Source organism: Thermomyces lanuginosus (genome assembly GCF_041956635.1).
Source record: "Thermomyces lanuginosus strain ATCC 200065 unplaced genomic scaffold VTN49scaffold_22, whole genome shotgun sequence".
NCBI lineage: Eukaryota > Fungi > Ascomycota > Eurotiomycetes > Eurotiales > Trichocomaceae > Thermomyces > Thermomyces lanuginosus.
The window spans coordinates 623697-639728 of NW_027192356.1; the positions used below are offsets into that span (position 1 = coordinate 623697).

At 55.1% G+C, this 16032-nt stretch overlaps 6 protein-coding genes across 6 annotated transcripts; 3 read left to right on the forward strand and 3 right to left on the reverse strand.

The window, feature by feature from the left end:
• Window positions 1-56: 56 nt before the first annotated feature.
• On the reverse strand, window positions 57-2461 carry VTN49DRAFT_1151 (uncharacterized protein; the record flags this gene model as incomplete). The annotated part of the gene is made up of 2 exons (XM_069408735.1): window positions 57-383; window positions 446-2461. The coding sequence occupies 2 exons, from the start codon at window positions 2459-2461 to the stop codon at window positions 57-59; spliced, it is 2343 nt and encodes a 780-aa protein (XP_069270191.1).
• Window positions 2462-3330: 869 nt separating this feature from the next.
• VTN49DRAFT_1152 (uncharacterized protein) lies at window positions 3331-4338 on the reverse strand (the record flags this gene model as incomplete). Its single annotated transcript, XM_069408736.1, has 1 exon — window positions 3331-4338. The coding sequence occupies one exon, from the start codon at window positions 4336-4338 to the stop codon at window positions 3331-3333; it is 1008 nt and encodes a 335-aa protein (XP_069270192.1).
• Window positions 4339-4650: 312 nt separating this feature from the next.
• Window positions 4651-6229, forward strand: VTN49DRAFT_1153 (uncharacterized protein; the record flags this gene model as incomplete). The annotated part of the gene is made up of 5 exons (XM_069408737.1): window positions 4651-4672; window positions 4821-4904; window positions 4978-5082; window positions 5144-5956; window positions 6006-6229. The coding sequence occupies 5 exons, from the start codon at window positions 4651-4653 to the stop codon at window positions 6227-6229; spliced, it is 1248 nt and encodes a 415-aa protein (XP_069270193.1).
• Window positions 6230-7073: 844 nt separating this feature from the next.
• On the forward strand, window positions 7074-9458 carry VTN49DRAFT_1154 (uncharacterized protein; the record flags this gene model as incomplete). The annotated part of the gene is made up of 1 exon (XM_069408738.1): window positions 7074-9458. One exon carries the CDS (start codon window positions 7074-7076, stop codon window positions 9456-9458), a length of 2385 nt encoding a protein of 794 aa, XP_069270194.1.
• Window positions 9459-10742: 1284 nt separating this feature from the next.
• Window positions 10743-12286, reverse strand: VTN49DRAFT_1155 (uncharacterized protein; the record flags this gene model as incomplete). Its single annotated transcript, XM_069408739.1, has 7 exons — window positions 10743-10870; window positions 10930-11410; window positions 11469-11663; window positions 11713-11893; window positions 11941-12011; window positions 12069-12135; window positions 12195-12286. 7 exons carry the CDS (start codon window positions 12284-12286, stop codon window positions 10743-10745), a joined length of 1215 nt encoding a protein of 404 aa, XP_069270195.1.
• Window positions 12287-12703: 417 nt separating this feature from the next.
• VTN49DRAFT_1156 (uncharacterized protein) lies at window positions 12704-14479 on the forward strand (the record flags this gene model as incomplete). Its single annotated transcript, XM_069408740.1, has 6 exons — window positions 12704-12780; window positions 12838-12916; window positions 12974-13167; window positions 13228-13721; window positions 13770-13909; window positions 13958-14479. The coding sequence occupies 6 exons, from the start codon at window positions 12704-12706 to the stop codon at window positions 14477-14479; spliced, it is 1506 nt and encodes a 501-aa protein (XP_069270196.1).
• Between the last annotated feature and the right edge of the window lie 1553 nt (window positions 14480-16032).

Consider the following 16032-nt stretch of genomic DNA (forward strand, 5'->3'; position numbering starts at 1 on the left):
ACATTCGAAAAAAAAAGAACACGAAGAACGAAGAGAGAAGAATAATAAGAAGAAAACTATGTCCCACCACCGCTTGCTGCTGCATTCCGTAACCGTTCCTCCACCCGTTCCTTATGCTGACGATTCCGCAAATGCACTTCAAAATTATCCACCGTCATTCCCGGTCCTGGCGTGTACAGCTTGCCGGGACAGTCTAAGCAACGGATCCGCGGTAGGTACTGGTATTTGAGCTTCTGGCCCGGCTGCGTCGCGTTGGCGTTGGTTACCGGTGTATTCGTCGTCGGGTCCACCGCTGTATACCGCATGATGCCCTCGAATGAGTCGTTGGGGTACTGCTGCCGCAGCCGTGCGAGGCCTTGAAGCAACCATTGCGGCGGTGGGGGCTGTTGTTTTTCATAAAAAGTTAAACCTATTGCTAGATGTTGATGGTTCAGAAGTAACTTACGCCTTGTTGTCCAGCTTGTGGCGGGTGTGGTGCTTCCACCGCGCCAATCTGTTGTGCAGGGGCTGGACTCTTTGACACGCTCGCTGGCCTGCCCACGCCAGTGGCAGAGGCTGGAGCTGTCGATGTTGCCGTCGGTGCTGTCGTCGCCGCCGTTGTTCCCTGAGGATTCTGCTTCCGAGATTGCAGCTCCTGCAAAAACTGCCGGAACCGTGCCGGGTTGATGCGCAGACGAACCACCAGCTTGTCGGGCTCCTCGGAGCTCTCTTCCCGATAGTCTCGTCGCCGGCCTCGCGTTTCATGACTGGGCTCCGGTGTCGCAGACTGCGCCAGGTTCGACCGCATGGCTGCCTGTGCCGCCGAGGCTGCCCCCCGCATTCCTCGCGTCCGAGCCGTACCCTGCTGCAGGTGCACACCAATCGCCGGCGAGCTGGCCGACGAATCGTCGCTGTCGGACAGATCCGAATCGTCGACGCCGTCCCGACCGCCTGCGGCTGCACGTCGGCCGCGTCCTGTACCCGATCGCTTGAACAGATGCGCCTCCTCGATTGAGGACGCCGAGTTCGGAATCACCGACGACACAATCATCGTCCGGATGGTCCGCTGCCGATCTTTCAGGTCGGGCAATGCCGGCCCACCGCGGCGGTTAACGGACCGCTTCTGTCGCCGCTGCTCACGCGAGATGGACACCTCAGTGCGCTCCAGCTCCGCCTCGTTGAGTTCGTACAAGTACGGCGTGAATTCCTTGGCCGCTTGATACGGTCGGAATGCCGACGGCATTGGTGATGGCAGGAACGCCGACTTGAGGTCTGGATCCTCCACCGGCCGGCCGTCGAACGGGTGAGCCGTGATGTACAGTGACCGCGTGAACAACTGCGCCTGCTCACGGATCGAATGCGCAATGGCGGTGGTGAACTCGCCAGATAGTGACAGGTCCTGTGTCATCTGGATGGCAAACTCCTCGGGCGAGTTGTACGGATTGTTGAGATCCCACTCGAACTGGTCGACTAGCGTGTGCTGGCCGATGGTGATGTTGAGCTTGATCAGGATGCGCATCTCATCATTCTTATACGCATCGTACGGCAGATGCGGGTCGAGCGGATCCTCCTCCATGTACACGTGCGGATAGTAGTCGGTCAGTTGTTCCTGGATACTGTGTGAGATCTGTTTAACCAGCGGCACACACGTCTCCGGGATCAAACCAAGATCCTCCACCAGCTTCTCCGCAAAGAGATCCGGCGATGTCACGCGGTCATGGAGGTTCCATGTGAAGGTGTCTCGGATCTTGACCTTGTCCCAGTCGCAGTCTATCCGGATCGGAACGAGGTCCTCTTTGAGCTCGTTCTGAATCTTCATGTCTTTGCGCGAGATGCGTAGCTCGCGCGTCCGTCGCCCACCTGGTCGCCGGCGGTTCGTCGGATAAATCAGCTGCGGCTGCTGGTTCTTCAGGTCCGTCCGCGCATTGCCGAACCCTTGGTAACCGACTCCATACAGGGCTGCCGGATTCATCTGAGCCTCACGTCGCAGTGCGAGCCAGTATTCACGCTCGGCGCGCTTCTGATGAACAATATCGTTGGTGTCAAATCTGCGCGAGGCCTCGAGAGCATTGTGCTGGAATTCGCGGTACACATATTGCTCGAGTTGTATCTTGTCCTGCGGCGTCTCTCGAACGCGGGACTGACTTTGCTCTGGTGGCGGAGAGCAAATGACCGAGCCCGACCGGGATCGCTTTCGGCCGGGAATCGTTCCATTGGTGCCGTTGACGGGAGGCGCGGTGGACGACGCTCCCGCAGCAGCTTGCGCAGTTACAGCATTTTGCATCAACTCCGACACCGAGCCTGACGGCGGGGAATTCTTAATCTCTGTTTCGGCTGGCGCAGAGGGCCCTTCACCGCCATGGCCATCCGCCGTACCCATGGGTTCTGTCGCAGGTTGCGCGGCGACAGTCTGAGGATCTCCCAGTGGAATTTCTGGGTTCGCGAACGGCGCGGCACTATCAGAAGCGTCCGGTGACGGCATGTTGTCTTGTAACGCTGAGGCGGAGCGATTGGGACGGATCGCTCAGGAAAGGATACAAAGGCGAGAGGCGACTTGCATCATTAGGGAACTACAACACAGAGCTTTGTCATAGTTAGCCAACAATCCTCAACCTTTGCGCCTCCTGAATCGACGGCCATCGCAAAGGTCACCGTCGCGATTGGGTATACAGATGATCGCAGTGGCGATCCGGGCGGTAAACCAAACACGCAATACAACACTCACTTAAATCACCATAAGCCGACGCAGTCGGCGCAAGAGATGTAATCGCAATTAAATCGAACCGGATACAAATGAGGAATCAATGTCTGTTTATGCTTCCTGTCTCGTTCGGTCTCTGGCGCGTCGCGCAGTGCTTGCCAAATGCTGAACACGCTGTCACGCTTCACTCGCGGTCGAAAACAGAAGAAAATAATCGAATCGAATAATGCGAAACGGTCTACTGCTGATTTCTGCTCCTCTCGATTGACGACACGATGGTTTTGCCGACGGTTGCTGGTTGCTGGAGGAGAGGAAAAGACAGGGAGACCGCCGGCTGGCAGTCGGGCACTAGACCTGACCGCTTCCCGGTCTCGTTCAGTCACAGAGAGCGCTGTAGACGGGCTATCCAGGGCGCGCTGCTCGCTCCTTCAGGGCCTCTGGACGCCGGACTCGTTCGGAGCTACATCCAATCCCTCCTTACACTCTCCTGCGGCTCTACTCACGCCCGATCGGCGCCAATATTACAGCTCTGGTTGCCGTCTCATACGGTATCAATACGGAAGAGCTTGCGCTTGACCAAATCGGGACATCACGTGATGGTTTATTCCTGTTTAGTAATATAGGATCACGTGGAAATATTTACCCTAGCCCTAAGAATCCTTTCCAGTCAGAATGCCGGTCAGCGCAGCATCTACGACGACGGCCCGATGGTCCGAGTTGGCGACGCCGTCGTCGAACTTGTTCGGCAGCACAGCGTAATTGTGCACAGTCCACGGCAGAGGCGTCGACGCGTCACCCGTCCAAGGGCCCAGGAAGATGTAATCGATCCGGGACGGGGGCGCTTCAGATCCGAACCCTGTGTAGGTCAGTTCGTTGCCGTAGCGCTTGCGGGCGTCGATCAAGCTGTGGGTGTCTCGTAACGACGCCCCAGTGTCTGTGAGTTCCTGGTAGGCGCCATCGTCTTCAGGACTGTTGAGGTCGCCGGCGAGGAACACCCCTGAGGTTACCGTTCCATTCTGGCCGTTGCGGTACTCGGCAATCTTTTGGAGGACCAGGCGTGCCGATTCGCGACGGGCCGTTACGCCAACATGATCGAAATGTGTGTTCAATGCGAGTATAGTGCGGCCTGATGCCCGATGTTGGAACACGCCGACAGTGAGAATGCGGATATTGGCAGCATCCCAGCCCTTGGAAGGCTGATCAGGGGTCTCCGATAGCCAAACGGTCTCCCAGCGCAGCAGTGACCAGACCGCCGGGCGGTAAAAAATGGGCGAGTACTCTCCCGCTTGCTTCCCATCATCGCGGCCCACACCGATGTAGCTCCAGCGCTGGTCCTCCGGGACAGACACGTCATTCAGTCCAGCCAATACATCGACCAGTTGCCCATGCAACACCTCCTGCAGGCAGATGAACGACTCGGCGGGGTTTCGGGTGTGGAAGTTGAGTTCGTTCACTACGTACTGCCGACGGACCTCCCATGGCTCCTCGCCTTCGAAACGGTCGGTAGCCGCATAGCGGATATTATGGGTCAAGACGCGAACGGACAGCGGCTCCTCCCTGGCGTCATCCGTGGTCAACGTCAACATGAGCGGGGGTTGCGCGAGAATCGCGACGAAAAATAGGCACAGCGCGGGGAAAACACGCCACCAAAGCCCCATTGCGACGGGCGTCGGAGGCAGTTTTTGTTATTCAAGGCGCGTAGATATTACGGTTCCGAACAGAAAAACACATTATCAAGACCGGAATGTATGGAATTCCAGACAGGGATCATGACGTTGTCCGCGTAGTTCCTGTTGGCGCTGCCCCACTGTATTGGCCGCACACACAACGCGACAGATTGACGATCCCCCGCTGAAGCTTCACCCTACGTTCACACCCCCTCAAAAGACGCCTGGATTGGGCTTTGGTTACTAGGAGTGCTTCCATTGTGGTTTCTACTCGGTGTCTGGATTCTCTAGTTGCTCGCCACCATGTCCGAGAACACCGAGGTTGGTAAGTGACTGGCTTGTTTGCCCATTGTTCTCGACCCATCAAGAGAGTTTTGGCGTTTTGGGAGCATCAGACTGTGAATGAAGACATTGGCACAAATTGTTGGAAAGAGACCTGGTTTGCAATGGGAACTAACATGCTATTGTCTTAGATTACACCATAAACAATCCCGATACTTTGACCAAGTACAAAACCGCGGCCCAGATCTCGCACAAGGTGCTGGAAGCGGTTACAGGTACGCTTCCGCCTCGTGTTTCGCTGCGTGGATGGCGATGGCCACTTCAATGGACTGACGTGAACTCGCATAGGATGGTGCGTCGAGGGAGCCAAGATTCTTGAGCTCTGCCAGAAGGGCGACCAGCTGCTCGAAGAGGAGCTTGGCAAAGTCTACAAGGGCAAGAAGGTTCCCAAGGGTGCGTAAGGATCGTAGTGTTTTTGAAAGAGTCGAGGAACAGCGATTAACTCCCGCGGTAGGCATTTCGCACCCGACGACGATTTCTCCCAGCTCGCATGTGACCCCGTACACCCCGCTGGTGTCGGACAAGGAAGAAGCCGAAACAACCATCAAGGCTGGCGAGGTCATCAAGATCCAGCTCGGCGCGCAGATTGACGGATTGGGCACCATTGTCGGTGACACGATTGTCGTGCCGAGCAAGGACTCGACGGATCAAGTTGTCGAAGGCCGCGTGGCGGACCTCATTCACGCGACGTACTATGCCAATGAGCTTCTGCTGAGACTCATGATTCCGCCGGGCCTGCTGGCCAGCGGCACCGAGGAGGAGAAGCAGAAGGCGGCGGCCGAGAAGCCGCCGACTCAAGCCAAGATCTCGAGCCTGATCGAGAAGGTGGCCAAGGCGTACGATGTCAGCGTTGTCGAGAACACGACCAGCTGGCTGTTCGAGCACAACGAAATCGAGGGTAACAAGAAGATCATTCTGTCCCCCAGCGGTGGCGTCAAAGGTGAGGGCACGCCCGAGGTGGGTGAAGTCTGGGGTGTCGAGGTTGGTCTCAGCTTGGGCTCGGGCAAGGTCAAAACCCTGCCTCTTCGGCCGACACTGCACCGCCGGACGACGACCACCTACATCCTGAAGCGGCCCAGCTCCCGGCAGACGCTGTCGGAGATTCAGAAGAAGTTTGGCACATTCCCCTTCAGCTTGCGCCAGCTCGATGACGAGAAGGCCGGCAAGGTCGGAATTGTGGAGTGCGTGCGCGGCGGCGTTGTCCGGCAGTATGAACCGTCTGGCGACGCAGACAACCAGCCGGTGTCTCGTTTGCTGACCACGATTGGTAAGTGATCTCAAGACCTAAGGTGGTGAGCCGCGCTGACGGAGAACAGCCATTACGAAGAATGGTATCACCCGGCTGGCCGCTGGTCCCACGCCGGATCTGTCCAAGTTCAAGACGGACAAGAAGATCGAGGACGAAGAGATCCTCAAGATCCTGGAGCAACCGCTGGCGCGGTCCACGGGCTCCAAGGGCAAGAACAAGAAGAAGAAGAAGAAGCCGGCGAAGAAGGCGGAGGGAGAGGACGGCAACAACGGCGAAAGCGATGAGGAGTAAGCAGTCGCTTGTCTGTTTCGAAGGATTTGAAATGCATCATGTCTATGGACAGCTTCGTCGAGCGAGCTGGGTTGGGCGCTCCGGACCCGGTCCGGGCGAGCACGATGCTACGTCGAGTCTATGGCGGCCGTTTGGAGTTGGTAAATACCATGTGTAGCCAGCAATCAAGGCGGGATTCTGCTCAGAGTTGTTTGAGGAGGCTGTCCATGCTGTAGCCTGGATGTAGTGAAGCACTGTTCAAGGCCACAGTGACTGAAGAGCCGTGAACCTCTCTATTCATCTCTCTTCTCATATTCTTCTATTCTTCAATTTTTCATTTTCTCTATCTTCCCTTTCCTCTCTCTTCCTCTCATCTATCCAGTTCTCGGTACCGATTTCGGTCGTACGGCAACCCATCTCTTCTCCCGGTTCACAACGTCTCACCACAAAAATTCATAATTTCGCCCTCGACATCTTCTGTAGTATCCTTCTAACATGATTCATCCCAGCCTCTGGCTCGTGGGCCTCCTGCGTGGCTGTCGTGGGTTCACGGCGTGACTTGGCTGCGGCGCCGGAGAAAAAAGCCCTGCATTTCCTCTCACTCTCACTCTTTCTTCTCCCCAAACCCGCCTCCGCGCGCGCGGGCAAACCCGGTGATTTCTGCCTGCCAAAAATTTATAAAAATAAAAAATTTACTACGGTCTGAATTCTCGTGCATAGGCCAGGTAATTTTCTCGGTGTTGCTTTTCTCATGCGCGTGTTGCTAACCAGCCCTGCTCCAGACCTCCTATCTTACCCGCGCCATTCTGGCCCTCGCCATAATCACCCAATTTCTCAGCCGTTAGACACACGAGGATCCAGCGCCATGACCCCGAACCTTCGCTCGTCGTCTCGAGCGACTTCAAATAATTCTCGACCTTCTACTCCCGTGGTTTCCGCGTCCGCCGCCGCGTCGCCCTCCTTTGGCGATTCAGCCAGACCGCGCAAGCAGCGTCGGACAGGCCGCAACTCGCGCATCGGCGTCGAGGTTAGCGACAACTCGCGCGATGTGTCCGTGGAAGCCGAGTCTTGGCATGAAAATGGTCCTCAAGCGTCCTCAGACTCGAAGATGACCTCGCAAAGCCAACGTCGCCCAGCGGAATCCAACGGCAATCCTTCTGCTGCTTCCTCTTTCGAGACGGACTGGATTGAGCCACCCCTCCGGCCGAGTGAGCCTAGTTATCGTGACACTCCGTGGGCGGGCGTCTCGAATGATAGAAATCCCATGCTGTCGACCATGCGCCCCCTGGGTGCCATGCCGACAGCCGCAGATCTGCGCCGAGCAGGGTTGACTGCGCCTCCGAAGTCCACTTCCCGTCCTTCGCTCACAAAGAATAAAACAGCGAAGCAGACGGCCAGAGAGGAACCTTCGGAGTCAAAATCTACTACAGATGATACTCTTCCTGACTTGGACTCGCTGCCCCCGCTCACATCGACAAAGTATGATGTGGCCAGAATCAGGTCTGTCATCGAGTCTGCTCTGCAACAGGCGGGCGATTCTCAGAACCGCGCTGTCGCTGAGGGCCTTCGTCGTCTCTGGATCCAGAGTGCGACCGATCCATTCTCGCTGGCGGTCCTCGATGGCGTCATCAACAAAACCCCCCGCCCGGAGCACCTGGCTGCCTTCAAGGCGGTGTTGCGCGATGCGTACAAGAACATTCCTCCGCCTGCGCCACCGGCCGAGTCTGAGCCGATGACTCGCACTCAATCATCAACCAGTATCAGCTCACTGTCGTCAGCCCAGTCGCTCGAGTCACCCAAGATGACGACAACAGGGCGGGTAAACGGTACTACCGCGCGGACAACTGAAAGAGGGCATGAGTCTGAAGCGGCAACATCTCCCGAACCGGGGACGAGACCTTCCAATGAGAATGAACCGGCCAGCAAGCGCACTCGCCTCCAGCAGCAGAGCAAAGACTTCCCCCAAGTCTTCCGGGAGAGCCAGCTGCGGACGTCTTTGAATCGAACTCCACCGCCGCAGCCGCCTCCCCTCATCGACGACAGTGATTCGTCCGAGCTGTCGGACCTGGATCCCCCCTCACATGTCGAGGAGCTGGAGAACAACGATTTCTGCCGGCAATGCAATCGCAGTGGCTCGCTGCTGTGCTGTGATGGTTGCGTCAACTCGTTCCACTTCTCGTGTCTGGATCCGCCTCTGGATCCCGCACACCCTCCGGAGGGGAAGTGGTTCTGTCCGTCATGCTCAACGCGCAACTCGTTTGGCACTCTCGTCCGGTCCCTGAAGAAGACGCCCGCGCGCGACTTCCAATTGCCGGAGGACATACGGCATCATTTCCAGGGCGTGCGAACAGGACCGGATGGAGTGTACCAAGAGTACGCAGCAAATCTGCGTAACGGGCCGCACGGGCGAGGCAACAAGAGTGGGCGTGCAGACGAGCAATTCATGACCCGGCTGTACGACAACAAGGGCAAGCTCATCGTATGCGTCCGGTGCGGACAAACATCAAATGGCAATCGGCCAATCATCCAATGCGATTACTGCCCCTGCTACTGGCACCTGGACTGCTGCGATCCCCCCCTGGCGAACGCGCCGACCCAAAAGTCGGGCAGTGACCGGTTATACCACAACTGGATGTGCCCGAACCACGTCGACCACGAGCTGTTCACGGTCAACTTTGACGAAGACGGCGAGTACGCAGGCAGGACAAAGATCCGACGCCCACGCCATCCGCGCGTGATTGACGTCGATGTGCTCCCGAGCGATGAGGAGGCAGTCCGCCTCGAGGAGCAGGAGTCACTTGGTGTCGTCTACCGGGTTTCTGAGCGCGGCCTTCAGCTCGACTTTATAAACCGCGTCAAGCGGGAAAACCTAGAACGCGAGATCCGAGAAAAGGCGGCAGCTCAATACCGTGAATACGCGCAGAAGCGCATGGATGAGCTGACAGCGGCCGCGACGGAGTACTACCGGAGTGCGCCCAAGCCGCCGCCGCCAGAGTCAGACCCAGTCACAGCGATCGTCAATTCGCGTTCTGAGGCCGATCGGGAAGCGATCGCCAATCTCGTGTCGTTTGCGACGCAAAATCGGGACGTGCCGAACCTCTCCGCGGACAGAACCAGCCTGTTGATTGACGCTCTGCTCGCATCATCGCAGGAGGGCGCACCATGTGCGGCGACGGAGTTGGAGTCGCTGCGCGCCCTGCGGGAGCTGGTTGATCGACGGATCAATGCGCTGACAGCGGCATCGCGATGAATCCTTTTTCCAGTTCCTTCCACATACACCCTATCTGTACCATCACTAGACCTGCCCGACTCACTCATCATTCCTCAGGGCCACCATGCACAACATGTCACGATTGCCTGTACGACGTACGTTCTGGGAGCTTGCATTGTCTATATACTTGTTGCTTTCTTCTGAACGGGAACGAGGATGGCTTAGTTGTGAGTAGTGTTCTCTGCTCCTTCTCGTTTCACGGGCGTCTGGGAGTCCACTCTCGATCAGATCATTATCATCATTATTATCATGTACCCCCATGGGAACGGCGTTGGCGTTGGGTTTAATTGACTTGTATGTTCAAAATCCATGTTCGGTCTTGCAGGATACAGCACTTTATTCGTTGATGGGGGGTATTGTTACTGGGAGCTGCTACGTTACTACAGTGTCGACAGGTAGTTAGATGGTGTTTAATCGACTGGTTGATTCTTCGTGCACTGTTCTTAGTCGCGGGAATGCGAGTAAGAGGATCAGAATGTAAACTTTTTACCCTCTATATATGTCTTGGTGTCGTGATGCCCACCTTGGAAGATGACTTAGACGACAGATTTCCAAACCCACCACGACCATCCTGATGCTGAGCTGATATCTATAGACTTTCTAGATATCTCAATAGCCTTTCCATCTTATCATAGGGGATGAGATTGACTAAGTAGATCATCTTGATAAGTGAATGGACTGTTGCTTGCTGCCCGTGGGCTCCTTATTCTCCGATTGATTCGATTAAATATATTAGAGACTAGACTACGGAGTACGCACAGTCGGCAAACAACCGAGCATCTACACAATGCGAATGCCTGAAACAAGACACCAACCTACGAAATTACTCTTTGGCGGATCGAATCTTCTCCGCACTTAGGCATCAAGGCTGAAGACAAGACACGTTGCGGGGTGCCCAGTGGCCTTGAAACTCTATCGGAGATAATCGAGGGCCGGCGTTCCGTCTAATTAGTTCGTTGAGTGGTTGGGTTAGAAGGGAGATAGCTGCCTCGACGAATGGATAAGAGCGAGCAGGTAGCAGAACCTGACAGGCTTCACTGAGCACTTCACGGAAAAGTCCACTTTCACACAGGTGATTCTGTTGCAAGGGGATGGTCCAGTTTCTCTATTATGAGTTCGCCGATCACTTTCGTAATTAGACAGATATCAATATAGGTATTTCCCGGTTCGCAAGAATAATGTACAATGCACAACTGTACAGCATCAAGATATCATGAACAATCATCTCTCGTCTTCAGCTAGGTACACAATGGGGGAGGTAGATCAGAGGAACTTTTTCGGAATATTGTTCTTCCTCCGCTTGTAGATGATATATGCTGCGGCGAGGGTGAGCTGGAAAAGGATCACTAGCGTGATGAACAGGCCCATGCGTGGTGTCGCGGCGTTGATCACTTTACGGTGGTATACATGTTAGCCGGAGAGAAGATGTGCAAAAGGAGACAGGACGTACTGTTAAAGATGGATGTCTGTAGAGCTTCGGTCAGGCTGACATGAGAGGTTTCAATGGCTCTGTGCAGCTGCTGGAACTGATTGCGGTAGTCCTTGCCCTCCATATCGCGTTTCAGCGCAGCAAGCGTGTTCTCGATGCGCGTGAGTCGCTCGTTGATCAGCCGGACAGCATCACTGTCGGCGGGTCTGGACTGCGTGATGGCGGTGAGGAGCCCCTCGTGCCGGTTCTCGGTCTTGGATGCGAGATCCGTCACAACGCGAGTTAGGGCCTGCAGCCGGTTCTGCAGGTCCGCGAGCTGCGTCTCTTGATAGCCGCTACCGAGAGGGCGTTGCTGCTGCTGCTGCTGTTGCTGCTGCTGAAATTGTGGCGGCTGTTGCGGCGAACTCGTCGATGAAACGACAAATTTAAATATTTCAAAGGAGTCCGGATTCTCGGGCGTTGCGGCGGTGATACCGAACTTGTAGCCAGCGGGAAGTGTAACCTGGCCAGTCCACAGTCAGAGAATTGAATGAGTGAGAGACGGATGCCTGGATTCTCACCTTGTTTGTCTGGAAGCATTGCCGGTTATCGACCAATACCTCGAACCCAGCGCGAGATTGCCTGATAGTAATGACCGACGGACGCCCCAGGTTGCGGTAGGGATACGCACAATGCCCAAATGCGAGGCCGTCAACATTCGGGTGTTGGTTATATGTTGTGCTGCCGTCGTTCAAAAAGCCCCGGACACTTCCACTCTGGATTGATCAGCATACACCATGGTCAATATCAGGTACCGCGTCTTACAGTCCCCCCGTGTGTGTCGATCGTGAGCACAAATCCATCGAACTTGCCCACTGTGTAGATGCTCGACGATCCTACACTATTGGGCCCATCCTGCACATACCACAGTTGCAGGTTTCCGCTGTGTCGTTCGGGGCCGTTGGCCCTGAACTGGAACTCCGCCGTCCATTCCGGCACGGTGAGACTGGCTAGTTGTAAGCGTGCGAACTTCCCTCTCCCGGGGCGACGTACGCATTATCCGTCCATATTGAGCCTCGTGTTAGCCCGGGATACGGCGGGGTCAGAATGATCTTGTCCGACAACTGCCCGATGTCAGCTCCTCTCCCAAGTTATCATAGCTCGACCGAGCTATTACTGACCAATTGCGGCTCGTGATTTTCACCCTTGACCGTCCATCCTGGCACCCCGTCCCTCAAGTACGAATACCTAGCAGAGTCTTGTCAACGCCATAGCTCCAACACGGAGCTGCTTCAAGAGAAACTCACTGCCCGTAACCAAAACTAACACTCGGAATGACCGACTGAGCATGAGCCGTGGCAGTAAGGCACAGCGCGAGCGTCGCGTAGTACCCCTTCATCTTGTCCGCGAACTGGATTCTCAAGCAGTCCCCTCCTGCAGCACAGCGCGGTACTGCTCGTGCCGCGTCGATCAATCACTGCCGGGTGCTCCAATGTCAACGTGGTCCGAATTTGGCTAATGCTTCGACACAATGTGCACCCAGCCGCAACGAGAACAATCACACGCTGCTCTTAGCTGCACCGACTGCCCAAGCGTGAACAGTGGCCAAATCGCGGAGGCCAGTTGGCAATATTGGACGTCTCTGCTATCGTTTCGCATCTGACCAATGAGCATCAAGAGAGCTCCCCCCAGCTGTATCACGTGATCGAATACCCCGTCCAAAAGGCTCTAGATTTTGGAGCTCCGATCGAGACTCTGGTGCTGATCGTTCGAAAACGCCTGCCTCCATTGGCACGCGCAATGCACTTCCGGAGCAATGCCTGACCTTTATCCTTCCCTGGCGCAATGCGCCTTCGTCGCGGCCGCCTTCAAGATCCTCCTGTTCCCCGCATAGTACGTGTAGCCCTGAAACTCGAATTGACCAAATGCATCGCTAAGGCTGCCGCACAGCAAATCGACCGATTTCGAGGTCCATAGAAACTGGCTTGCAATCACGCATTCGCTTCCGGTCCGTGAATGGTATTATGAGGTATGCACCGAACGGCCTCAGACGGGGAATATTGAACTGAAGATTCTTCGCATCTAGAACACCTCGGAATGGACTCTCGACTATCCGCCATTCTTTGCAGCCTTCGAGTGGCTGCTCTCCCAGCTGGCCTACTTTGTTGACCCCAACATGCTGTCTGTCAAGAATCTGAACTATGACTCGTGGCAGACGGTGTATTTCCAGAGGGCAACGGTCATTGCCTCTGAGTTGGTGCTGGCGGTCGCATTGGACCGGTATGATTCACGAATACCATCGGTTTAGGGACTGCTCGAGCTTATCGCCATGCTCTGCAGATTTGTCAAATCGAGTCCGCTGTCAAGCCAGCGTCTCGCGCGCATCGCCAGTTTATCGATCATGCTCTCCCCGGGCCTCCTCATTATCGACCATATTCACTTTCAGTATAATGGATTCCTCTATGGCATCCTAATTTTCTCGATCTTATGGGCCCGCAAGCAGTCGACTATGTTGTACAGCGGCATTGCGTTTGCAAGCTTGCTGTGTCTGAAACATATCTACTTGTATTTGGCGCCGGCGTGGTTTGTGTATTTGTTGCGGGTATACTGCCTCGATCCTAAATCTGTCCTGCGCCCTCGGTTCGGCAATATCATCAAACTAGGCGTAGCAGTTGTCGGTGTATTTGGTCTCGCGTTTGGCCCATTTGCATACTGGAACCAGCTGCTCCAACTGAAAGAGCGGCTGTTCCCGTTTTCGCGAGGCCTTACACATGCCTACTGGGCGCCTAATATCTGGGCTATGTACGCCTTCACGGACCGAGTGCTGATTCCATGTAAGTGCTTACGTAGCATATGCTGTTCGGCATCTGACTCGGTCGCAGTTGCGCCTCGACTGGGCCTTCCGGTGGATCGTGATGCTCTGACAAGCCTTACTCGTGGTCTTGTTGGAGACACAGCCTTCGCTGTCTTACCGGAAGTGACCAAGGAACAGACGTTCACGTTGACTGCTACATTCCAGCTGGTATGTCTTTTTTTGTGGCACTGCATGTCAATTGACTGACTGTACCAGATCGCTCTCTCCAAGCTTTGGTTCCGACCCGACTGGGACACGTTTGTTGGAGCAGTGACGCTGTGCGGATACGCCTCGTTTCTCTTCGGCTGGCACGTGCATGAAAAGGCTGTTCTCCTCATCATCATTCCGTTCAGCCTCATCGCACTCAAAGACCGTCGCTACTTCAGCGCGTTCCGTCCTCTAGCCGTTGCTGGGCACGTGTCCCTGTTCCCGCTCCTGTTCACTCCAGCCGAATTCCCGATCAAGACTGTTTACACCATCTTCTGGCTGGTCCTGTTCCTCTTCGTGTTCGACCGGGTGGCTCCAGTGCCTGAGCGGCCGCGCGTATTTCTACTGGATCGATTTGCGCTGCTGTACATCACGATCAGCATTCCTCTGATCGTGTACTGCTCGCTCGTCCACCAGCTGATCTTTGGGAATAGATACGAGTTTGTGCCGCTCATGTTTACAAGCTCCTACTCTGCGCTAGGAGTCGTGGGGAGCTGGCTGGGATTCATGGTAGTGTATTTCACGCCATGAAGGTCTGGCGCGTGGCCAGCTCCGGGATGTTTGCACAAATCGCAAACTAAGCAAACAGCTACTGAAGGGGCATCACGTGATAGTAGCTTTCCGCGGATCACTCAGTTGACCAATAGGATTGCGGGAAATGCTTCCATCGGCCCCACAACGGGATCAGAAATCACTATTCCCAATCTGGAATAGCGTCAGCGGCCGAACCGAACGAATCGAGTCTTCGACTTCCGTTCAGCCTGGCTGTTTTCTTGTGAGCTATCATGAGAAGCGAAGAACAATGGCATCGGCGGGTCGAACTATTTATTTCTGGATGTGCAACTCGAAGACGACACCCAACGTTAGAACGAGGAATCTGATTTGTATCATACTAAAATTAGAAGGAATGGTACTCCATACATCATCTGTATCTCGATGAATGCCCTCAGTTCCCCTCGAGACAGGCCATTCTGTCAAAACTTTGGAATGAAAAAGCGCTGAAGGACTTTCATCATGTGTTGAGAGCCTTCAGACCCCATTATGCAGTCGATTAGTGCGAATAATGGGCGTTCAGGAACATGATCCGTAGAACGTCCTGCTAGCGGAAAAGCGCTCTGTTCTGTGGTTCTGCGTTATCGCTTGGGAGACACCCGATGAACCCAATTGAAGCATGTGCATAGGTTCTTTCAGATGATTCAAGACATTTCGTGGCGAAAGAAGGGATCTCGTTGCTGGGTTCTTCAAGTGGTTACAGCTCTTTGAAGCCAGGCATAGGATATCATTGAGAGGGCCAGAGACAGTAAGATCAGTATGGACTATATTCGCGACCGTATATTGCAATCTTGAACTTCTGCAATGGCATTCCTCAAGACACATCCACATATGGATCGACGGCCAAACGTATAACTGCCCTGCAGAGCAACATCTCGCTCCAGCCCTCGCAACGAGCAGCCCTGACAAAAAATTACCCAAAAAGGAAATAATTGCAGCGACTGACGCAATCGACTCTTTTAATTCTCCTGTGAGTCGCAGGAGCATGGTTTGTGGTTCTACTCCATCGGTGGCGAGAGATGAAGCGCGTGTCGTGGGCCTTCAAGGCCGTGTGGACGTAGCGTAGTCTAGGGTTTTGGAGCCCTGAGCGCAGCGGAAAGCTGGTATCATAGGTTTGGCCTGAGGGTTACCAGTAATCTTTCACACGCTCCAAGCCACCGTCTCGAATCCCCGTCGAGCAAAGACACACCTCCGCTTGTCCCGGGCCGCAAGTCCCGGGCGGTGCCGGGGCCGTGTGGACGAGGGCTTGGGACGAGGTTTGTCAGGGTTTCCCAATTGGGCAAAGGCGGCAATCAACGTGTTTTTTGCTCCTCGTCTGAGCCAATCAGCACCGCGCAGCAACCTCCGCGAATTAAGCCCGCCCGCCGCCTCTTGGGATTTCTTCCTCGTCTCCTAGACTCGCTTTCTACTTCTCTATTTTACTCTCCCCGGACGTTGTTCGGCCTCGTTGCCCCTCCGCCGCACCTGGAACTTGACTTGGGTTTTCCGCGTTTCCTACGTATTTCCTCCGCGTGATTGTCCTCTGTTCACGC